Below are 25507 nucleotides of genomic sequence, written 5' to 3'. Positions count from 1 at the left end.
CAGTATATCTCCACCATACTTTACAGTAGGGATGGTGTTACCTGGCTGATGCACAGTATTAGATTTACGCTATGTGCCACTTCGTGTTGAGACCAAAATGTTCTACTTTAGTCTCATCTGACCATGGGACCTTCTTCCCCATCTTCACAGTATCTTCTAAGTAATGCTTTGCAAAGTATTTACAAGCAAGGATTTTTTTTTAGTCCGGGATATGAACAAATTGTTTAGGGGCTTAGTCAATTTGAGTGGGGAATATCCCAGACGAGCCCCCAATTTTGTTACGTACCCCGTAACAGATTAAAGATCCAGCAGAGATGGAACACATCTGGAGTCTGGTTTTGCTGTTAACTAATTTTATTTTATTAGTAACTACGTAATAAAATAACATAAAACCAGATAAATCAAACAGGTTAGCAGAGATTGTGCATATATGGGTGTGGAACTATAAACCCAAACTTCTTTAAGCTTAGGTGGTAATTGATATAGTCTTACGCTGGTGGGTAAACGAAGCCAGTTCAGTTCATGTTATTGAGTTGAGTAGAATTGAGGAGAGAGAGAGGTGGTTTGGTTGTCCACATAAGCCGATGCCATTGATCCTTCCCGTTGTCCTCCGAAACTTCCAAGTTAGCCAAACTTGACCAACTTAAGAGCGCCGTCTTCAAGTGATAATCTACCAACCCAGGCAAGGGTTACACTCTGGTAGGCTCCACAGGGTCACTCTTTCACACACTAATAATCACAGATAGATTCCTCTTAATTAATCCTCAGTCCCACACTCGTGGGCACCTGAAGGTGTAGTGGTAGTTTCACCACACCTTAGTGCATCTGCATGTCCTGTGAAACAAGCAACTACGCTGGTTTAAATACTGTTGTGTTGAACACCAGCTGTCCATTATGTAGCTCCTCCTCTTTCTCTCTGTAGGAAATCAGAAGCTGGCAGTGTCCTTGCAGAAATCCCAAACAAACTGTGAGCAGTCCTCACCCCTCCTCTCTCTCTCTGTAACAAGCTGTTTGTGCTGTACAGCTGCATGCTCTCTCTCTCTTTTTAAAGGCACGGTCCATAATGAATAACTCAGGACATCGTCACATACTGTCCCCTTTACTGCCTGCACCCACTCTACCCGGTGCCCCCTTTCACACTTCAGTCAGCAATTCTGATGGTGCTGCTGATGTCACTGACATCTCTCTCGGCAGTGTCTCCTGTGCATATGCCTGGACTCCTTGCAGTCGGGTGAGTTAGCAGCAGCAACATCTGGAAGTCACTGGACTCTTTGTGACCAGCTTAGATCACTCCTGTCCCTAAGTATGGAAGAAGCTCCAGAGCCTGACGTCTGGCACTTTGCTCCCACAGCCAGGTCTCAGTTGCCTCTGCAGCTCATCCTGCCTCCAGTGCTGAGTGAAATATCCATGCTGCCTTTTCTCCGTTAAGGTCCAGCTGCACAATGTGGCTGTATTACTTATATACTTGGTCACAGACCGACTCCCAATAGTGCACACTGGTTTAATAAACCTTGGGCAGGCTTCCTTCATCTACGAGGCTCTCGATTGTATCTGCAGACACAGATTCCCAGGGTTAGTGGACCCTTTTTGCAAACGTGAGAAACAAATAAAACTTCAGGTCTGGGATCGGCAACACTGGAAGAGCTCAGCCAGTCAATCAGAGACTGTGGAACGAGAAGACAAGATCATGTTTAAGGTGGAAAGCTGTTCATTGAGAGGATCCTTGGCATTCAAACTCCAGTCCCCTCTCTAGGAGCTAACTGACAAGAAAAAATCTTATTAAACTCAACCTAAAGCAGGTAAGAATCAGGTCAATAGGTGAACTGGTGCTGGGGACCTTGGTGCTCAGGAAAGGCATCTAGACATTGAAAACTTTTAGTAAGGTTTTAAAATGCTGAAACTTTGAGCTATTTGTGAATGGTTAGGGTCTTCTAAGAGCCTCTTAGGTTCATGGAGTTTAGTAAAATAGAGGACTATGCACTAGGGAAATTCTAGTGTAGGTTACATGGTCGGCACAACATTGTGGGCCGAAGGGCCTGTAATGTGCTGTAAAATTCTATGTTCTATGAATACTATTGTTCTAGGAATATTTCACAGAAAAATAGATTAATCATATTTTTTTCTCGTTTTCAGCTCAAATTGAAATCATCCCCTGCAAGATCTGTGGCGATAAATCATCAGGAATCCACTATGGTGTAATCACTTGTGAAGGTTGCAAGGTAGGTCTCATGGAGGGGTGTGGGTCATCTACTGAGCGGAGTGTGTGGGAGAGGTCTCTGCCTGTGACCCACAGTTGACTGCCTTTTGGGAGGGATGTTGATAAATTGAAGCTTTGGGATGACTGTGGTAGGACTGACTACTGGATGGACAAATGCTGATGTAAAACTCGTATAGCGTTTCAGTTGACAAAGCACCAGTTGTCATGTGGGAGCCGATGGGTGCTCAGTGTGAGTAGTGTCACATGGCAAAAAGTCCATAGACTCACCATCCACCTTAGATACACCAGCAGCCCATGGTCACATCACCTGGAAGTGTCCCTGATGGACTCCACTCACCCACCCATGATCACCCCTCCAGGGGTATGTCACTCATGGCATGGACACATCACCTTCAAATGGACATCTGCCCCCCTGCTTCCTCCTGGATTCCCCTGCTTCAGATTCAGATACCACATCTCCCTACACAAGCCCACCTCCTTCAAATGCACACCCCACAGATCACCCATTAACATGGGACCCCTTCCCTCCCATCTACTGATACATACCCCCTCAACCATTCACGTGTTCCTCCTATGTCCATATTCCGTAGGCACATCCTTGTGGATTCTCCTCTCTCTCCCACTTTTGTCCTGCTTACCTAGAGAAGGACGTACTTATCAGGAAAGGCTGGTTCCTAGGATGCTGCAAATAAGGATTGAGTCAGCCAGGGATCCCGTCTCTGGAGTGGATGAGAGGAAACGCCGAGACACACAGAGCAGGTCACTAGGACGTGCTGAGAGCTTAGAGGTTCCCAAATGGGGTGAGAGGTTGTAGTTTCTGCTGGAATGAATCCTGGGCAACACACACACAACGCTGGAGGAGCTCAACAGGTCAGGCTGCATCCGTAGAGGGAAATAAACAGTCAACATTTTGCATCAAGACCATTCCCCTCTATAGATGCTGCCTGACCTGCCAAGTTCTTCCAACATTTTGTGTCAATTGCTCAAGATTTCCAGTGTGGCCACCCTCAGGGTCGCTTGGCTCCCTGTCGTCTAGGGAAACAACCCTTGGCCCCGCCAAACTGGGTAATCAGTTTGTGTGGATGCTGTGTGATGTACCCCAACCCGCCCAAATAACAGACAATACACCAGATACGATTAAATGATTTACAGTTTATAGATATTACTGGAACTATATAATTAATAGGGAATAAAATATAAAAGGAAAATAAAAGGCGCCACACTTATCAAAGTTCAATCTCTTCGTGCACAAAACAGTTGGAGCTCAGGACTCTTCTTCTTCACCCTGCGACCCCTCGGACCACCTCGACCGGCCGCCTGGGACCGACAACGGTGGTCGACCAGACGCTCCACACGAGTCCTTCTCTGTCTCCTCGCCGAACGCCCTCCTCGGGGTCCGACCCCGTTAGCGGACATCACAGCACCTGGTCCATCCTCTGTCTCGCTCTCCCGCCTTCTGCCCCAAAACCCTGCGCATACAGTATCTTCAAATACACCAAAACCATAACAACTATCCCAATTGATTAATAGCACCCTGCTATCTGTACTAACCCAAGCAAATATCTAGCTGGAGACTTTCTCAGCATTTAACATAAGAAAGAAGCATTCCCGAGTATAACATACCAAAGAAGCCCTTTTAATTAGCCTACGCAGTAAGAGACGAAACCCCCTTACACCAGCATTTGCGGAATCTCTTGTACCTCTGAAGAAGAATCCTGCGAGTGGTTTTGCTTGCTGGTGAAGAGGATGCAAATTTGAGATTGACATTAAGATTCTTGAGTAGTTTGAAGCGACTCACTATGGATAGTTCACAGGCAAGCAATGGTTTTCATGGAAGCTTACCTGTGGGTTCAACCTGTATTTTTTTTTTCAGGTCTCACCTCACTTTAAGTACCTTTTCAATCTTTGTACAGATTGACGAGTTCACCATCATGGGCCAAAGGGCAAGTGCTTATTGTTCTATGTTCTGCGTACCTTTACACCTGTGTAAACCACAGAAATCTACTGCTCTGCTCTCACTACACTCACGGCTGTGTGGCTCAAACACCATTTATAAATTCACTGTTGACACAATGATTGTTGGGACAATCTCAGATGGTGACAAGGAGTTGCACAGGAGTGAGATAGGTCACAACAACAACATTGCACTCAACATCAGTAAGACCAAGGAACTGATTGTGGACTTTAAAACGGGGAAATCGGAAGAAAACACACCAATCCTCATCGAGGGGTCAGTAGTGGAAAGGGTGAGCAGCGTCATGTTTGTGTATGTCAACATCTCTGAGGATCTGTCCTGCTCCCAATATATTGATGCGGTCATGAAGAAGGCATGCTAATGGCTCTACTTCACAAGGAGTTTGAGGAGATTTGGTATCTCACCAAAGACTGGAAAATTTCTACTGATTTACTATTGGAGAGTATTCTGACTGATTGCTCCACCATCTGGTATGGCGGCTTCAATGCGCAGGAACGAGACAAGCTGCAGAGAGTTGTAGATACAACCAGCTCCATCATGGGCACTAGCCTCACCACATTCCAGGATGTCTTCAAAACACAGCGCCTCAAGAAGGTGGCATCCATCATTATAAACTCTCATCATCCATGACATGCCCTCTTCTCATTAATACCATCGGGAAGGAACTACGGGAGCTCGAGGACAGACACTCAACTATTTAGGAATAGCTTCTTCCCCTCCACCATCAGATTTCTGAACACTACCTCCCTATATGCTCTCTTTTTTTGTACTATTTTTAAAATATATTTCTTATTGCAACTTACAGTGATTTTTATGTATTGCTCTGTATTACTGCCATTAAAATTTCACAACATACGGTTTGTCATGGATAATAAACCTGATTCTGATTTTGAGGTACGTCACACCCTGTGCTCACTGCCATGCCTACACTGTTCCCTCGGCTTCCTGCGGAAGAAGGGTAAATTATGGGAAATTCCAGCGAGGTTCCAGTAGCTTTGGTTCCGAAAACCTTCGTCCACAGGTTAGACTCCTTAGACTCTTCTAAGTAGAAGAAAGTTGGAAAGTCATCTCAGCTGGGAAGATCAATAGCTATTGAAAACTGTCCATTAATAAGACCATAAGATCTAGGAGTAGAATTAGGCTATTTGGTCCATCGAGTCTGCTCTGTCATTTTATCATGGCTTATCCATTTTCCCTTTCATCCCTAATCCCCTACCTTCTCCCTGTATCCATTCATGCCCTGATGAATTAAGAATCCATCAACCTTCTGGTCTTGAGTTCCAGTCAAGATGGCGCCAGCGTACAACGCTTCCTCAGTCGACATCTTCCAGATTGCTCAAGAAAGTGTCTTTTTTACAACTTTTATATCTGTTTTTTGCCTCAAAAGTGTTGCTGAGACTGTTAGAGCCTGCGAGTTGCAGTTTGGAGATTGAGTGATCGAGCGCTTTGCTGTCTCTGAGAAGATTCCAGAAAGCAAGTGTGCACTTGAACGGCTTCAATATGAAGAAACTTCGAAACGGGGCACGAACCGATCTTCATTTCGCCTGTTAAAGCGACCATTAATTGCTGATTATAGCATCGAGAAAGATTGAGACATTGAGGCGAATATGGAACGCAAGTGAAAGTTCAGTGCCGACTGCCTTCGTTTTGAGAAGGAATCTGTGGGCGGTCTATCGCCCTGTGGCTTGCTGTGGCAGGCATGTAGGGCTCTGTGCCTCGTGTGGTGTGTCTCTCTCTCTAGATATTGTAGGATGATATCATGGTTCAGCATTTACGGATTGGACTTTTGCATCTTTCGAGTGTGAACTTTATCAGACTTGTGGTTTTTATATTCTGTGTGTTTTATTGCACGTTCCTTTTCTGTTTTGTTCTGTGAGGGGAGGGTGTTTGTGGGTCTGTTGTGTTCTGTTAGTTTGTTTGTGCAGGGTTGGATTATTTTTGGGGGTTGATGTTCCTGTTCTGTTTTGTGTGTGTGGGGGGAGGTGTGGTTGATGATCAGGATGCTGTTATTTTTTGTGTGGCAGGGGGTGGGTTTGATGTTTCTCTCTGAATGACTTTCATGTTCTTTCTTTGTTCCATGGCTATCTGGAGAAGACAAATTTCAGAGTTGTATCTGAATACATGCTTTGATAATAAATGAACCTTTGAACCCCTTCCTTAAGTATACCTAGTGATTTGGCCTCGAGGAAGACCTCGACACCATTAGTCACCTTGAGACTGGATACGGTGTCCGAAGATGACTGGTCAGGCCAATTCGGGCACAGAATGTCCTGGCACATGTTGGGCAGACGTGTAGGCACTGCAGTTGTTGCGCTGGTGGGTCTGGACTTGTGCAGCTCACGCTTATGTTGTGCTTCAGCAATGCGCCTTGCTTTGTAAGCTTGGCATCCCTTGTGGATGAGGCCGTGCCAGGTAGGGCGGTTTTGTGCCAGCATTTCCCAGGAGGTTGTGTCTATGTCAAATGACTTCAGGGAGACCTTTAGTGTGTCTTTGTAGCGTTTCTTCTGCCCTCCATGGGAGCGTCTTCCAGCAGAGAGTTCCCCAAAAAGGAGCTGCTTGGATATGTGCTCGTCCGGCATGCGGATGACATGACCTGCCCACCGGGTCTGTGCTGTCATCAGCAGTGTGTGGACTGATGGCAGACTTGCTGTAGAGAGAACTTCAGTGTCTGGTACTTTATCTTGCCATCTGATGCCTAATATTCTGCGAAGACAAGTCATGTGGAAATGGTTGAGCTGTCTTGCATGCCTTCGATACACAGTCCACGTTTCACAGGCATACAGGAGGGTAGTGAGTACCGCGGCTCTGTAGACCTTCAGTTTTGTTGCTGGACTGAATCCTCGACGTTCCCATACAGTCTACCGAAAGCAGAACTTGCCTTTGCTATTCTGCAGTTAACTTATGTATCAATAGTCACTGCTCGGGAGAGGGTGCTGCCAAGGTAAGTAAACTCCACTGCCTGTAGTTTCTGTCCTTTGACTGTGATTTTCAGTTCTGTGTATGGTGCATGAGGGGCAGGCTGGTGCATGACTTCAGTCTTTTTGATGTTGATGGTGAGTCCAAAGTTATCACAAGCTGTGGAGAATTTGTCCATATTGACTTGCATCTCTGGCTCTGAACCAGCATACAGGGCGCAGTCATCGGCAAAGAGGAAGTCTCTCAGAACAGTCTCCTTCTCTTTGGTAATAGCTTGAAGTCTTCTCAGGTTGAAGACCTTCCCATCCACTCTGGACTTGAGGCTGATTCCAGCATCACTGTCCTGGAAGGCATCATTCAGCATGGCAGTAAACATCATGCTGAACAGTGTGGGTGCGAGTACACAGCCCTGTTTGACGCCATTGGTGACTGGGAACACCTCAGAGGATTCTCCACCGTCCAGCACTCTTGCCATCATGCCATCATGGAACTGGCGTACAATCTGAATGAATTCGGCGGGGCAGCCGAACTTTGACATGATCCTCCACAGGCCTTGTCGGCAGACAGTGTCAAAGGCTTTCGTGAGGTCAACAAAAGTTGTGTAGAGTTCGCGATTCTGCTCCTGACACTTCTCCTGAAGTTGGCGTGCGGCAAAAATCATGTCAATAGTCCCACGACCTTTGCGAAAGCCACAGCTGTTGATGTCGACTTGGGGAATCTTGTTTATCGCCTCATCGTTAATAGATGATGGTCGGTTGAGGACGGCTTCAGAGTGTTCAGCCCATCTCTGCAGGATCTGAGCCTTCCCTGTAATGAGAGTTGTACCATCTATACTCAGGAAGGGGGAACTCCCGAGGGACTGAGGTCCGTAGAGAGTGTTGAGGGCTTCATAGATTTGTTTCAAATTGTTTCTGTCAGCCTATCCCTGTATTTCATCTGCCTTGGTAGTCAGCCAGGCATCTTGCATTTTACGCAGTTTATTCTGGACTGTCCTGCGAGCACTGGTAAAGGCGTTTTTCTTGGCAACTGATGATGAGTTGTTCTGATGGGCACGATGAAGACGGTGCTTTTCAACAAGTAGAGCCTGTGTCTCCTCATCATTCACATCGAACCAGTCATGCTGCTTGCGGGCAGAGAGCTCGAGCATCTTCAGTGTAGATGAATGGACAGCATCCCTGAAGCGATCCCAGTCATCCACAGCGCTGCCTGCAAGGTGTAGGTCAGCAAGCTTGATTTCTAGATCTTCAGCCAGTGCTGAAGCTATGCTGGAGTCTTCAGCCTAGCCACATTGATTCTTTTCATAGCCTTGCTTCCTTGTGGTCACCTCTTGGGTCTGATATGGAGCTTCATTTTGGAGACAATGAGCCTGTGATCTGTCCAGCAGTCAGTACATGGATAGGAAAGGTTTAGAGGATTATGGATTAATTGGTCTATCTGTTGGTTAATTGGTCCATCATTTGGAGTAACTCTTAAAGGTTAATTGGTCCATTTGTTACTTGGGACAGCTGTTTATTTGGAACAACTCTTAAAGAAAAAAATATTAATTAAGAAAATACCTGGGATTCTCTTTGTTTATTTGGGACACTATGCTGCTTAATTGGGACAGGACACTTGCCATACAGTTTCTAACTTGCATCAATTGTGTGAATCTGTGTGGCCATTAGACACTACATCATGCTCAGAGTGAACAGTTTTTAAATAGCGTCATTTATATGCATCTGTGTTCAAAAGGCAGTGACTTTTGTCACTGATTGTTGGTGAGAAATAAGCAGAAGGAACATTTAAAATCATTTTCCTCACTGCGGTTTCAATTATTGATGCTTGGAGATACCAGGAACAGCTGGGAGAGAAAATGAAATTATTTCACTTCTTCAACAAGTTAGAAACTACAAAGAAGTTGAAGGTATTGATAATCAGCTTGAATGTTAAAATGAAGAATTGGAAGATACAGTCATCAAATGCATTGTATGAAGGCAATCCATTATCTGTACTAGGTATCTACGCTAATTTGTTCAATTATAGTCAGTCTAAAGAACATGGCAGCATGTTGGTTAATAGAACATAGAACATAGAATAGTACAGCACAGTACAGGCCCTTTGGCTCACAATGTTGTGCCGACCCTCAAACCCTGCCTCCCATATAAGCCCCCACCTTAAATTCCTCCATATACCTGTCCAGTAGTCTCTTAAACTTCACTAGTGTATCTGCCTCCACCACTGACTCAGGCAGTGCATTCCACTCGCTGAGTAAAAAACCTTCCTCTAATATCCCCCTTGAACTTCCCACCCCTTACCTTAAAGCCATGTCCTCTTGTATTGAGTAGTGGTGCCCTGGGGAAGAGGCGCTGGCTATCCACTCTATCTATTCCTCTTATTATCTTGTACACCTCTATCATGTCTCCTCTCATCCTCCTTCTCTCCAAAGAGTAAAGCCCTAGCTCCCTTAATCTCTGATCATAATGCATACTTTCTAAACCAGGCAGCATTCTGGTAAATCTCCTCTGTACCCTTTCCAATACTTCCACATCCTTCCTATAGTGAGGTGACCAGACCTGGACACAGTACTCCAAGTGTGGCCTAACCAGAGTTTTATAGAGCTGCATCATTACATCGCAACTCTTAAACTCTATCCCTCGACTTATGAAAGCTAACACCCCATAAGCTTTCTTAACTACCCTATCCACCTGTGAGGCAACTTTCAGGGATCTGTGGACATGTACCCCCAGATCCCTCTGCTCCTCCACACTACCAAGTATCCTGCCATTTACTTTGTACTCTGCCTTGGAGTTTGTCCTTCCAAAGTGTACCACCTCACACTTCTCCAGGTTGAACTCCATCTGCCACTTCTCAGCCCACTCCTGCATCCTATCAATGTCTCTCTGCAATCTTTGACAATCCTCTACACTATCTACAACACCACCAACCTTTGTGTCGTCTGCAAACTTGCCAACCCACCCTTCTACCCCCACATCCAGGTCGTTAATAAAAATCGCGAAAAGTAGAGGTCCCAGAACAGATCCTTGTGGGACACCACTAGTCACAATCCTCCAATCTGAATGTACTCCCTCCACCACCACCCTCTGCCTTCTGCAGGCAAGCCAATTCTGAATCCACCTGGCCAAACTTCCCTGGATCCCATGCCTTCTAACTTTCTGAATAAGCCTACCGTGTGGAACCTTGTCAACTGCCTTACTACCCTCATTTATATGCCTGGTCACCTCCTCAAAGAACTCTATCAGGCTTGTTAGACACGATCTGCCATTCACAAAGCCGTGCTGACTGTCCCTGATCAGACCATGATTCTCTAAATGCCTATAGATCCTATCTCTAAGAATCTTTTCTAACAGCTTTCCCACCACAGACGTAAGGCTCACTGGTCTATAATTACCTGGACTATCCCTACTACCTTTTTTGAACAAGGGGCCAACATTCGCCTCCCTCCAATCCTCCGGTACCATTCCCGTGGACAACGAGAACATAAAGATCCTAGCCAGAGGCTCAGCAATTTCTTTTCTCGCCTCGTGGAGCATCCTGCGGAATATTCCGTCAGGCCCCGGGGACTTATCTGTCCTAATGTATTTTAACAACTCCAACACCTCCTCTCCCTTAATATCAAAATGCCCCAGAACATCAACCTCACTCATATTGTCCTCACCATCATCAAATTCCCTCTCATTGGTGAATACCGAAGAGAAGTATTCATTGAGGACCTCACTGACTTCCACAGCCTCCAGGCACATCTTCCCACCTTTATCTCTAATTGCTCCTACCTTCACTCCTGTCATCCTTTTTTTCTTCACATAATTGAAGAATGCCTTCGTGTTTTCCTTTACCCTACTTGCCAAGGTCTTCTCATGCCCCCTTCTTGCTCTTCTCAGCCCCTTCTTAAGCTCCTTTCTTGCTTCCCTATATTCCTCAATAGACCCATCTGATCCTTGCTTCCTAAACCTCATGTATGCTGCCTTCTTCCACCCGACTAGATTTTCCACCTCACTTGTCACCCATGGTTCCTTCACCCTACCATTCTTTATCTTCCTCACCAGGACAAATTTATCCCTGACATCCCGCAAGAGATCTCTAAACATCGACCACATGACCATAGTACATTTCCCTGCAAACACTCTGCCCTGAAGAGTGTTTGATGGCTCTGGGCCTGTATTCACTAGAATTCAGAAGAATGAGGGGTGACCTAATTGAAACCTATCAGATGGTGAAAGGTCTTGATAGAATGGATGTGGAGAGGATGTTTCCCATGGTGGGAGAGTCTAAGACCAGAGGACACAGCCTCAGAATATAGGACGTCCTTTTAGAATGGAGCTGAGGAGGAATTTCTTTAGCCAGAGGGTGGTGAATCTGTGGAATTCATTGCCACAGGCAGCTGTGGAGGCCAAGTCTTTATGTATATTTAAGGCAGAGATTGATAGATTCTTGATTGGTCAGGGCATGAATGGACACGGGGAGAAGACAGGAGATTGGGGCTGAGTGTGATAATGGATCGGCCATGATGAAATGACAGAGCTGACTCAATGGGCCAAATAGCCTAATTCTGCACCTTTATTTTAAAAGGAGACCACAGGCTCTTCAGCTCTAGTGCCCTTGCTAACCTTTAAGTACTCATTTACAAGGTCCTGCATGAGAGGTTGGTCAGAAAGGTTCAGTCGCTTGGCTTTCAAGATGAGATAGTAAATTGGTTTAGACATAGTCTTTGTGGGAGAAGCTAGAGAGTGTGAATAAATGGTTTCCTCTGACCAGAGGCCTGTGACTAGTGGAGTGCCACAGGGATCGGTGCTAGGTCCTTTGTTGTTTGTCATCTGTATTAATGACCTGGATGATAATGTGGTTAGCTGGATCAGCAAATTTGCCGATAACACCAAGATCAGGGGTGTAGTGGACAGAGCTGGCAGCAGGATCTGTACCAGCCAGAAAAATGGGTTGAAAAATGGCAGATGGAATTTACTGCAGACAAGTGTGGGATGTTAAACTTCGGTCAGACCAACACGGGTAGGTCTTACACAGTGAATGTTAGGGCACTGAAGATTGTGGTAAAACAAAGGGATCTGGGAATACAGGTCCCTAATGCATTGAAAGTGGCAGCACAGGGTCATAAAGAAAGGTTTTGGCACATTGGCCTTCGTAAATCAAGGTATTGAGTACAAGAGGTGGAATGTTATGTTGAAGTTGTATAGGACGTCACTGAGGCCTAATTTGGTGTATTGTGAACAAAAGAAAATCTGCAGCTGCTAGAAATCCAAGCAACACACAAAATTCTGGAGGAACAGGGTCTATGGAAAAGAGTACAGTCGATGTTTCAGGCCGAGACTGAGTCCTAATGAAAGGTCTCGGCCCGAAACGTCAATGTACTCTTTTCCATTATGCTGCCTGGCCTGCTGAGTTACTCCAGCATTTTGTGTTGGGTATTAATGCAATTTTGGTCACCTACCTATAGGAAAAATGTAAGTAAGATTGAAAGGGTACAGAGAAAATTTTCAAGGATGTTGTCGGGTCTAGAGGACCTGAGTTACAAGGAAATATTAAATAAGTTAGGACTTTATTCCTTGGAATATAGAAAATTGAAGGGAGGTTTGATAGAGGTATATAAAATTATGAGGGGTATAGATAGGGTAAATGTAAACAGGTTTTTTCCACAGAGATTGGGCGGGAATACAACTGGAGGTCATGGGTTAAGGGTGAAAGATTTAAAGGGAATATGAGGGGGAACTTCTTCACTCAGAGAGTTGTGAGAATGTGGAAGGAGCTGCCATTTCAAATGGTGCATGCAAGCTCGATTTCAACATTTAAGAGAAGTTTGGATATGTACATGAATAGTAGGGGCATAGGGTGCAGATCAATGGGACTAGGCAGTTTAGTTGGTTCAGCATGGACTAGATGGGCTGAAGGACCTGTTTCTGTGCTATACTTTTCTCTGATTTTATGACTGTTTTTACGCTAATTTCCTTTGCCAGCAATCTCTTTTGTCTGTAATTTTCAGTGGCTTGGTGATTTAAGTGCACATCTGGATATTTCAAAGTTTAGGCAGTGCAGTTGAGATTCCAACCACTCTGGAGTGGAAAACATTGTTCCTGAGATTCCATCGAAACATCTTACCCTTGTCTCTAAACCTATGCCATCTGCAGTGGAGAAATGTTCTGTATTATCTGCCCTATCCATGCCCCTCATTTGCAGCAGGATGATCATAATGATGGGGAGGGATAATCCATGGTTCACATCTCCCCGCTCTTCTCCGCAAACACAAGTTCTGGATGTGTCTTGGCAGCTGTCAGCTGTGTTCTCCTAATTAAACAGCAAGCGTCTCACTGATTAAAACATATGGGTCTGTTGTGGCAGGACCCCATGATAATTAGCTGTTAGTGTCAATTCGTTTAGCTAATATCATTAGTCTAGCGAACAATGTCAACTTTTAACCCTTCATTTATCAGACATCCCAGCCCTCCACGTTTGAGTGGGCAGGTGTTCATCTCGCAGGATCAGCTGGAGAAAGTGGTGCAGTTGATGGTGCCTCTGCTCACAGCTCCAGCGATCCAGGTTCAATGCTGACTGCTGGTGCCAGCTATGTGCAACTCACATCTTGTCCCTGTGACAGTATATGTTTCCCCAGGTGCTCCAGTTTCCTCCCCCGTGTCAAAGATGCACAGGCTGGTGGGTTAGTCAGCCGCTATAAACCACCCTCAATATGTAGGTGAGTGGCAGAGTCCGGGAGAGAATAAAGTAGGATGCGTCTAAATCTGTTCTCAGGGGACTTGGTAAGCTGATGGCCCCTTTCCATATTTAATGACTCGATATTTCAGTGAAGTTCTTCAAGAGCGAGGATAGCACTGTGGGAAAAACAGAGTGAGAGGTAGGTGGTTAGGGTGATGAGGTCTCCCACTGTGCAGTTGTCAGGCATCAGGGCAATGAGGTCAACGCGACTGATGGGCAATGCACACAAAATGCTGGAGGAAGGCCCTCGGCTTGAAATGCCGACAGTTTATTCCTCTCCATAGATGCTGCCTGACCTGCTGAGTTCTTCCGGCATGTCGTATATGTGTCACTCTGGATGTCCAGCATCTACAGGATCTTTTGTGCTTTTGAAATGCTGGAGGAACTAAGCAGGTCAGTCATTTCAGGCTGAGACTCTCCATCAGGGCCCAACCTGAAACATTGACTATCCGTTTCCTGATTTGCTGAGTTCCTCCAGTATTTTGTGTGGATTGCTCAAGATTTCCAGCATCTGCAGAATGCCTTGAGTCTCCATGTAACAGTCATTGATCTGATTAGAAGTGAGAGTGGGGGAATTGGGATCACAGGTTCATTGTGATCAAGGTGGGGTTCAGTGAGTCGGGATTAATAGGTCAGCAGGGCAGGATGATAGGATCAGTGTGATAGACTGCGGGTCAGAGTGAGTGAGTGCTGTGTGCCTGTGATGTTGTTGCAGGTAAATTTTTCGTTGTGCATTAGGGTGCAGTCGTGCACATGCCAGTATACCTTGACTCTGATTCAGAGGTCATTGCCTTGAAATCGTAGGATGAAAGGATGACTGTGAACAAGATAAGGTGTCAGAGGAGTTGCAGGATCCAAGATATGGGGTCAGTGAGTCAGAGATGGTAGGGGTCAGAGTGAACCAGTGGGGAGATCAGCGTGGAGAAAGATGAAGGTTCACTAAGGGGGTGACGTGGGTCAGGTTGAATGGGCGGTGGGGTCAGCAGGCCAGAGAGCAACTCTCAGAACAGGGGTTCCCAAGCTGGGGTCCACGGACCCTTTTCTTAATGGTATTGGTCCATAGCATAAAGAAGGTTGGGAACCCCTGGCCTCAGAGGATTACTGATGATAAAAATACCATGGGTGCATTAATTTGAAAATGATGGAAACAATCAGCAGGTCAGACAGCATCAGAAGAGAAACGGTTATCATTTCAGGTCTGAGATCATACACAAGGGAATGATGTGTTCAGTGGGAAGGCATGAAAAACTTGGGGGGCCAAGGCACCAGTTAGGTGAGTTCAAGAGGTCAGAATAGTGTCACCAGGTGAAAATGAAGCAGGTCTGAGTGCTCAAGGAAATCCAGTGTCCAAAGAACTTGTGGAGTTGAGTTGAAAGTAAATATATAGAAACCTGAGTACCCTTGTTACTCAGGTTGGAGGAGATATGGAACAGCTTTCCTGGATGAGTCCAGAACTAATGGAGAACATGAGTTGATCTGCAGTGAATACAGAGCAGCCTTCCCCTACCTCCTCCCTTACTGCTCTGTGCTCCCGCCAAATACCACTTTGAGCATTCGTTTGCTGGTGGGTCACTATTGTTGGTCCATGTGTGACCCATCTAATAATGGTCTCTTGTTTGCTTTAAACAAAGGGGTTCTTCCGGAGAAGCCAACAGAGTAATGCCACCTACTCGTGCCCGCGGCAGAAGAACTGTCTGATTGACCGAACGAGCCGGAACCGGTGCCAGCACTGTCGATTACAGAAGTGTCTGACGGTGGGAATGTCTCGTGATGGTAAGCTCTAAATCTCAGTGACGTAAAGGCCCTTTGCATCCTAATCCCTCGTGGATCACCCTCGCTTGGGGCACCATGTTTAATGGTGAGAGGCAAGATTAAGTCAGTGAGCAATGCCTAAGTAAAATTTAGAGCCCCAGAATCTGTGCTTCACTCACGCTGTCCTGCCTGGTTTTCTGAAAAAGAATTGAAACACTATTTACAGAAGAAAAACAAGAGATTCTGCAGATACTGGAAATTCAGAACAACACACACAAAATGCTGAGGGACTTAATGATTCAGACAGTATCTATGGAGAGGAATAAATAGTTAATGTTTCAGCCCGGTCCTGATGATGGGTCTCAGACTAAAACATTGACTGTTTATTCCTCTCCTAGATGCTGTCTGACCCATTGAGTTCCTCCAGCAATTTTGTGTGTGTTTTAAAAAAAAACAACTCATCTCTTTCTATGTCGAGTAAAGCTTCTCTTAAAGCCTATGGATTCAGTAATATGGGAGATGAGAGGATGAGGGTTGGGAATCGTATGGATAAAGAGGACATTGTAACCTTGAACACGTGTTCCTGGTGGCTGACATATATGAAAGAAGTTTAGAGCTTCCTTCCTAAAAACACTGTGGCTGAGCACAGCTCTGTACAGCAACGTTCCAGGCAATTCAGCATCGTAAAAATATCACCATGTTTTAGCATCTTTAATTACCTTCATGAAAGGCATTTTGGAATAATCAATAAGTTGATGTAGTCTGCAGAGTAAATTAACTTAACGCTGATTTACAAGTCAGGGACTACTGTCAGTGATCTGGTTAATGTGTTGCTGTTGGGAATGTGCTTGAGAAGCTGTTTGTGAGGATTGTAGTTGACAATCCACTTCAAAGGTCATTTTATGCCCTCACTAATCTGATAGTCCCACAGAGATATTCTTCTCACGGAGGCAGTGTGGAAATTGGAGAATTAGTTCAATCTATTGCTATGTGAAATAGCAGATGTTACAAAATCTAAAGAGAATTGTAGAGCAGGAGAAACTATAGTGTTATGTTGAAAGATTTATCCTGTCCATCCCCTTGGGAACGTTGTATGTTTCAATGAAATTACATGTCACTCTTCTAAACTGGAGAACAAAGAGCAGATTGTTCAATCTCTCTCAGAGTACACATCCTCCATCCCAGGAATTAATGTGCTGAACCTCTGTTACATTCCCTCAGTCACAGTATATTCTTCTGCAGGTGGAGCAGGCCTGTGTCATTGGATCCACGCTGGATCAGAAGAATAATCCCACCAATCCCACTCCCCTTCTTCATCTTTCCCTGCATTGCTGTCGCTTTTCCTCTTTCGCACGTGGTCATCAGCGCCACCTCGATTCTCTTTTTTTGCCATAGCTTTGAAATGTGGGAGGAAATCGGTTCACCCTGTGGAAACCTGCTCTCTGATCAGATGGAGGAAGCACAGCAGCAAAAGTGGAACTTGAATGCAAAAAAGTTGGACTTCACCTAAACGCTAAAAAGACAGAGTACATGGCATTTAACTGCGACGAAGGTACTCTCAAGACCATAGAGAATGAGACCATTAAGAAAGTCTTTGACTACAAGTACCTCGGGTCAAGAATGATGAGTTCGGAGAAGGACATAAAGATACGGAAGGCGCTGGCGTGGAGGGCTATGAACGACATGAAGGAAATCTGGAAGTCGAACCTGACCAGAGGGCTTAAAAAGAGGATTTTCATAGCAGTCATAGAGTCCATTCTCACGTACGGATGCCAGATATGGACACTCACCAAGACAATCTGAAAGTCTGCAGATGGTTGCTATACATGAATACTCCAGATAGCTCTTAATGTGAGTTGGCAACAGCACATGACGAACGTCGAGCTCTATAACAACCTACCGATGCTCTCCACTAAAATCGAGGCAAGAAGACTGCAACTAGCAGGGCACTGTCTACGCCACCCCGAGCTACCTGCCAGCCTAGTCATCATATGGGAGCCCAAGCACGGGAGGATAAACCCTGGGCGCCCTCCCAAGACTATGGTCAACACGCTCCCGCTCCTAGAAGACAGCGGCGCGGCTAATGTAGATGAACTGAACACACTGATGAGGGAGAGAGCGAAGTAGAGAGTCCGTCATCGTGCCCGATGCCGGCCCCCTAGGCCTGAGTCGACGTAGCAGTAGTAGTAGTAGTGTGGAAACCTAGAGGGCCACGGAGGACGTGTAAATTCCATACAGACAATGCTGGTGGTCAGGATTGAATTAGGGTTCCTCGAGCAGTGAGCCACAGACCCAATGTGCCAACATCTCTTGGGAGAAAAGATGTCTCTCATTTTGTCCTCAAACTTAGGTGAATTCTTAAACAATACATAGATGGGGAGCTTTGGACTCCCTAACCCTGGGGAAATGTTACATTATTCATACCCCCCATGATTTTATAAACTTCCATGAAGTCATCCCTTATTCTCCTGTACTCTAAGGAATAAAGATCTGGTGTGACCAACCTCTCCCAATAACTTATTGGGAGATCCAGTTGCCTCTATCTATAGCGTAAAGTAACTGGTATGGACAAATTCCGCACCATCCAGGCCACTTGCACTCCGGGTGGTGCGGCCAATACTGAGAAAATTAAAATCTCCCACCACTACTACCCCATCATTGTCACAACTGTGTCCAATTTCTCAACACATCTGTCTCTCAAATTCCCACTGACTACTCGGGGGTGGGGGGGGGTGGTGTGGGGAGCTCTGTGATATATTCCTACCAAGGTGACCATCCTTTTTTATTTCTAAGTTCTACCCAAAAGGCTTCGGTAGGAGACCCCTCAAGAATAGCCTCTCTTAGCACTGATGTATGTCCACCATTATCAGAAAGGCAACACAGTCCCCACTCCTACCTGTTTCCTTGTCATGCCTAAAGCATCAGTACCCTGGAACACTGAGCCGTCAGTCCTTCCCTTGTCCTAACCATGCCTTTGTTACGGTCATAATATCTCAGTATGTAGAGAAAATCCATTCCCACCATTTGTCTGCCTTGCCTGTTAAACTATTTGCATTAAAATGGATGCAATTTAAACCAGTGGCCCTTTCTACCCCTTTACAGTAAACATAGCTATCCTGATTGCTAGGCTCACAATCTTTGGTTGCTGCATGTACACCCCTCTTAGAGTCATAGCACAGAAACGGGCCCTTCAGCCCATCTAGTCCATGCCGAATGATTTCAACTGTCTACACCCATCGACCTCCATACCCCTACACCTGTTATCTTTACCTTTTATTCTGACAGACACGTACAAGCTTTGTACTCTCAATATTTCACTTTTGAAGGCCTCCCACTTAACATGTACACTTTTGTCAGAAAACAGCCTGTCCCAATTCACACTCGCCAGATCCTTTCTGATGCCATCAATATTGGCCTTTCTCTACTTTAGAATCTCAACCTGCGGATTAGACCTATATTTTTGCATATTTACTTTGAAACTAATGGCATTGTGATCACTGGATGCAAAGTGTTCCCCTACTCAAACTTTGGTCACCTGCCCTGTCTCATTCCCTAACAGGAGATCAAGTATCACACACTCTGTCATTGGGACTTCTACGTACTGACTAAGGAAACTTTTCTGAACACATTTGACAAACTCTATCCCATCTAGTCCTTTTACAGTGTGGGACTCCCAGTCAGAAAGTGGAAAGTTAAAATCGACTACTATAATAGCCTAAAGTTTCTTGCAACAGTCTGTGATCTATTTTCAAACTTGTCCCTCTAAATCCCTGGGACCGTTGGGTGGTCTGTAGTATAGCCCCATTAACATGGTCATACTTTTCTTATTTTTCAGTTCCACCCATAAAGCCTCACTGGACAAGTTTTCCAGTCTGTCCTGACTAAGACTGCTATGACATTTTCCCTGACCAGTAATGCCACTCCTCCTCCTTTAATCCCTCCGACTTTGTCACGTCTAAAATCACAGGACCCTGGAATACTGAGCTGCCAGTCCTGCCCTCCTGCAACCAAGTCTCACAAATGGGTTCGATATCATAATTCAAGTGTTATTCCATGCCCTGAGCTCATCTGCCTTTCCTACGATACTTCTTCCATTGAAGTATACGCAGCTCAGGACATGAGTCGCACCATGCTCAACCTTTTGATTCCTGACTTCGTCTGAGGTCATAACAATATCTGTCTTCTCAATCCCCCTGCAACTCTAGTTTATCCCCCCTCCCAGGCAGCACTAGCACACCTTCCCGTTAGGATATTAGTCCCCGTCCAGTTCAGGTGCAAACTGTCTCTTCTGTACTGGTCCCACGTTCCCTGGAAGAGAGCCCAATGATCCAAAAATCTTATGAGTTCCTTAGCCACGTGTTAAACTGTATAATCTTCCTATTTCTGGCCTCACTAGCATACAGCATGGGTAGCAATCCTGAGATCACAGCCCTGGAGGTCCTTTAACTTAGCAGCTAACTCCCTGAACTCACTCTGCAAAACCTCGTCACTCTTCCTACCTATGTCATTGGTACCTCTGTGGACCATGACCGCTGGCTGTTCGCCCTCTCGCTTAAGAATGCTGAAGACTCAATCTGAGCTGTCCTGGACCCTGGCACCTGGTAGCAACATATAATCCAGGAATCTAGTTCTCGTCCATAGAGCCTCCTTTCTGTTCTCCTGACTAATGAATCCCTTATCACCACAGCGTACCTCTTCTCTCCCCTTCCCTTCTGAGTCACTGAGACATACTCAGTGCTGGCGATCTGACCGCTGGGACTTTCCTCTGCTGGGTTATACCACCGCACCCCACCACCAACGGTATCCAAAGTGATATACCTGTTGTTGAGGGGGATGACCATAGGTGTACTCTGCACTGGCTCCTTAACCCCTTCCTGACTATCACCAGTTTCCTGTGTCCTGCACTTTGGGTGTATTTGCCCTAACTATCACCCCCTCAGCCTCCCAAATGATCCGGAGTTTATCCAGTTCCAGCTCCAACTCCTTAACGCGGATTGTTAGAAGCTGCAGCTGGATGCACTTCTCACAGGTGTAATTGCCAGGGATACTGGAGATCTCCCTGCCTTCCTGTATCCCACAAGAGGAGCATTCCACTATCCTGCCTGACGCCTCGACTGTTCTAACTGAGCAACTAAGGAAAGAAGAACTATAAACTGTGGGGGTTGTGGGAGGAAGCTCTAGCTGCGGCTGTTTTTTTTTGCCTTCTCTGTCTGAAGCCTCTCCTTGCTGAAGCCTCAAAGAGCTAAAGCCTCCAAATCTCCACTCTATCTCTGTCCACTCCAATGATGTCCAATCCGTTTGCCCCACTTTACTTAATTTATTCCTGGCAATTAATCCCTAATGCTGCCTGGGCGCTTCTCAAAGATCCAAACTGCTAGGAGTTGCTGCCTTTTCTCCTTAGTCTTCTCATTGACTTAGCTCCCTCGAGTCCTACCTCCTGCCATTCTAGTTTAAATTCCACCTGGTGGCAAAAGTAAGTTTGCCTCACAGAATGTTGGTCACCCTGCAGTTCAAATGTGCCCCACCCCTTTTGTGTAGGTCACCTCTACTCCAGAAGAGATCCCAACGATCTAAATGGGGAAAAGCAACTGCAAGCATCCACAAACTAATGACCTCTGACAGCAAGGACACATTCCCTGGGCCGATTGGCCTCCTTCTGTGCCATAAGAAAGTACAATGCTGAACTTTTCCCACCTGAGTAGAAGACAGCACCTCTGTTAACATCACACGTACAAGACAGTACCGTTGACAGTGCAATGCTCTCTATGCTCTACACTGGACATATGTGTTTAAATATCCCAGAATGAGGTGCAGTATTGTGGGTTTTCCCCAGTTCCTTTCTGTAAATTATGTTAATTTTGTTTAGAATTAAAGTGCCGAGATGGGAGAGTTTGAATTCATGCAAAATTGTCCCCATCAGTAAGTCAACAGAAGAACTTTAAAACTCTGAGAGTAAAATGTCAGATGAGAATGTATTTATAGCTGCAAAGGGACTTTGTGGAAAGCCCGTGCTTTTGAAAGATTGCCCTAAAGCAGAGGCATTGTAATAAAACCTGAAGGTGCAGGTTAATTTTTCAAATCCGAAACATTACCTCTGTTCCTCTCTCCACAGAGGCTGCCTGACCTGCTGAATGCTTCCAGCAGTTTCATTTCAGATTTCCAGCATCTGCAGTCTTCTTGGTTTTCATAGACTTTTTGCAATACAGCAGAGAGCATGTCTGATACAGAGCTGTGTGTTCCTCGCCGCGTCTGGCACCGAGGCGCGCGCTCCCCGTGGCGTCTGACACCGAGGCGCGCATTCCTCGCCATGTCTGATACTGAGGGGCACATTCCCAGCATGTCTGACACCGAGGCGCACGCTCCCCGCCGTGTCTGACACCAAGGCACGCACGTTCCCTGCGGCATGTGTTCCCCGCTACGTCTGATACTGAGGCGCGCATTCCCCGCCACATCTGACACCAAGGCACACGTCCCCAGCACGTCTGACACCAAGGCACACATGTTCCCAGCGGCATGTGCTCCCCGCCGCGTCTGATACAGAGGCGCGTGCTCCCCGCCGCATCTGATACCAAGGCACGCACGTTCCCAGCTGCATGTGTTCCCTGCTGCATCTGACACCGAGGCATGCGTTCCTTTTTGCAGCTGTCAAGTTTGGTCGGATGTCCAAGAAGCAGAGGGATAGTCTGTACGCTGAGGTACAGAAGCATCGCCTGCAGCAACAACAGAGGGACCACCCCCAGCCCCCTGGCGAAGCTGAGCCCCTAACCCCACCTTATAGCAGCCTGGCAGAACTGAACAACGACCTCAGCAACCTGTACATGGATGGGCAGGCAGCGGAACTGGGCAAGGCAGACTCAGCGATGAACAACCTCTACCTGGACATCCAGCCGTCTCCTGACCAGTCCGGTCTAGACATTAACGGCATTAAACAGGAGCCCATTTGTGAATATGCAACAGCCCCAGACTTCTTTCCCTACTGCTCCTTCACAGATGGTGAGACGTCTCCGACTGCCTCAATGGCAGAGCTAGGTAAGGTGGGCACCCGGAGGGCATAGTGAATGCCTGCAAGAACTTTGATAGGGTATCTGGAGAATGGCGCATCTAATTCAGTGGGTGGTGATGTTACAGGGGAACGCGCATCTGTGGGATCCTGAACTGCCCAGTTCCATAGACACAGGAGCAGGATTAGGCCGTTCAGCCCATCAAATCTGCTCCACCATTCAATCATGGCTGATTTATTTTCCATCTCAACCCCATTCGTCTGCCTTCTCCCTGTTACCTTTGACACCCTTACTAATCAAGAACCTGCTTTAAATATACCTAATGACTTGACCTTCACAGCCATCTATGTCACTGAATTTCACAGATTCACCACCCTCTAGCTAGAATGATATTGAAGTACAGCACAGAAACGGGCCCTTCGACTCATCTAGTCCGTGCCAAAACCATTGAAACTGTCTACTCCCATTGACCTGCACGGGACCATAGTCCTTCATATCTCTGCTATCCATGCAGTTATTAAAACTTCTAAACGTTGTAATCTAGCTTGCTTGCACCACTCGTGTTATGCTCACTCCATATTCTCATGACCCTCCGAATGAAGAATTTTTCCCTTATGTTCCCATTAAACTTTTCACCTTTCGCCCTTAACCCATGACTCTGGTTGTATTCCCACCCAACCTCAGTGGAAAAATCCTTCTTGCATTTACCCTATTTACACCCCTCATAATTTTGTATACCTCCATAAAATCACCTCTCAATCTTCTGCATTCTAAAAAATACAGTCCGAACCTATTTAATCTTTTCTTCTAACTCGGGTCTTCCAGACCCAGCAAATACTTGTAAGTTTTTTCCATGCTCTTTCAACCTTGTTTACATCTTTCCTGTAGGTAGGTGACCAAACCTGAGCACAACTTCACCATAACATCCCATCTCCTGTACTCAGTACATTTGGCCAAGGTGCCAAAAGCTTTCTTTATGACCCGATCTACCTGTGATGCCACTTTCAATGAATTATGGACCTGTATTCCTAGATCTCTTTGTTCCATCACACTTCTCAGTGCCCTATAAGACATGCCCTTGTTGGACCTACCAAAGTGCTAAACTTTGCACTTGTCTGCATTAAATTCCATCTGCCATTTTTCAATCTATTTTTCCAGCTGGTCCAGATCCCACTGCAAGCTCTGATAATCTTTCTTGATGTCCACTGCACCCCTAATCATGAAGTCATCAACAAATTTGCTGATCCAGTTAAGCACAGTATCATCCAGAACTTCCTCTTCCTCTCTGTTCTAAAGGGGCACTCTTGTATTCTGTGCTCTCTGGTCCTGGATTCTCCCACTATTGAAAACATCCTCTCCACATCCACTCTATTTTGGCCTTTCAATATTCGATAGGTTTCAATGAGATCCCCCTCATTCTTCTAAACTCCAGTGAGTACAGGCTCAGAGTCATTAAAAAGTGTTAACCCTTCATTCTGGGATCATTCTCATGAACTTCCTGTGGATCGTCTCCAATGCCAGAGCCCCAAAACTGCTCATTATACTCCCAAGTGAGGCCTCGCCAGTGCCTTATAAAGCCTCAGCATTACATGCTTGCTTTTATACTCTAGTCTTCTTGAAATTAATGCTAACGTTGCATTTGCCTTCCTTACTACTGACTCAACCTGCAAGTTAACCTTTAGGGAATACTGCACTGGGACTCCCAAATCCCTTTGCACCTCTGAGTTCTGAATTTGCTCCCAGTTTATAGAATAGTCTACACTTCTATTCCTTCTACAAAATGTGTGACTAGACACGTCCCTGCACTGTATTCCATATGCCACTTCTTTACCCATTATTCTAATCTGTCCAAGTCCTTCTGGAGACTCCCGGCTTCATCAGCACTGCTTACTCCTGCACCTATCTTCGTAGCATCTTCAAACTTGGCCATAAAGCCATCAATTCCTTGTGTTTGAGCAGCTGTTCTCAGAAGCCGTGGGTGGTAGAGACAAGTCTGTGATGGTGGCATTGCCTGTGCTGATCTTAGGTTCTTCTGTGAAGAATGTGCTTAACTGCTAAGGACAACGGTTGAGCTTGTCTGGATGGTCAGCTATGTTTAAGCACCCCATGGGATTGTTAGAAACAGGACCTCATCTCCATTTTCCTGTGTGTTGCCCACTTTACTCATGAGAGACTAGAAACTTCTTTTGGCCTTGAAGATAATACAATAGGTCAGAGATAGACCGAAGACGAGGCTCCTCTGGCCAGCTCCGCCATTTTGTGTGATCATGGCTCATCTTTTACCTCAGTGCCACTTATCTGCAGTAACCCCTGACCTATTGATTCCCTGAAGATTCAAAATTCTTTCAATTCCTGCTGTGAACTCAGTGACTGACGCTCTGCAGACTCTTGAGTAGAGACACCAAAGATTCTTCCATCTCTAGCTGAAGGATTTATCCTCATCTTCCCCATGCGTGGCTAACAATTATACTGACCTTACTATTGAGCTGTACAGCATTGTCCAGACAAGCTCTACCTGTTGGCCTTAGCAGTGACACATTCTTCACAGGAAAAATCCCAGATCACCACAGGCAATGCCACAATCACAGACTTGTCTCTACCACCCACAGCTTCTGAGACCAGCTGCTCAAACAGAAGGATGTTCAAAGTCTCTTTACCACTCTTGTGCCATCACTTTCAAGGGACTATGAATTTCTACCTTTTGGTCTCTGTTCTACAGCACTCCCCAATGCCCTGCCGTTCACTGTCTGTCCTGGCCTCTTGGAATGCAAAACTCCATTGCTCTAGGTAATTCCATCTGCCATTCCTTTGCCCATTTTCCCAGTTAGACCATAAGACATTGGAGCAGAATTATGTGATTTTAGCCCATCAAGTGTGCTCCGCCATTCTGTCATGGCTGATTTATTATCCCTCTCAACTCCACTCTCA

At 45.8% G+C, this 25507-nt stretch overlaps 1 protein-coding gene across 2 annotated transcripts in view; it reads left to right on the top strand.

Moving 5' to 3' along the window:
- roraa (RAR-related orphan receptor A, paralog a) overlaps positions 1 to 25507 on the top strand; it is a 130386-nt gene that overhangs the window by 90860 nt on the left and 14019 nt on the right. For both annotated transcript variants that reach the window (XM_063070972.1, XM_063070971.1), the window contains 3 exons: positions 2134 to 2219; positions 15458 to 15599; positions 22221 to 22607. In XM_063070972.1, coding sequence (XP_062927042.1) covers positions 2134 to 2219; positions 15458 to 15599; positions 22221 to 22607 — 615 coding nt within the window. The remainder of the gene's footprint in view (positions 1 to 2133; positions 2220 to 15457; positions 15600 to 22220; positions 22608 to 25507) is intronic.

This window comes from Mobula hypostoma, chromosome 18, assembly GCF_963921235.1.
Source record: "Mobula hypostoma chromosome 18, sMobHyp1.1, whole genome shotgun sequence".
NCBI lineage: Eukaryota > Metazoa > Chordata > Chondrichthyes > Myliobatiformes > Myliobatidae > Mobula > Mobula hypostoma.
This window is presented reverse-complemented; position numbering and strand designations above follow the sequence as displayed.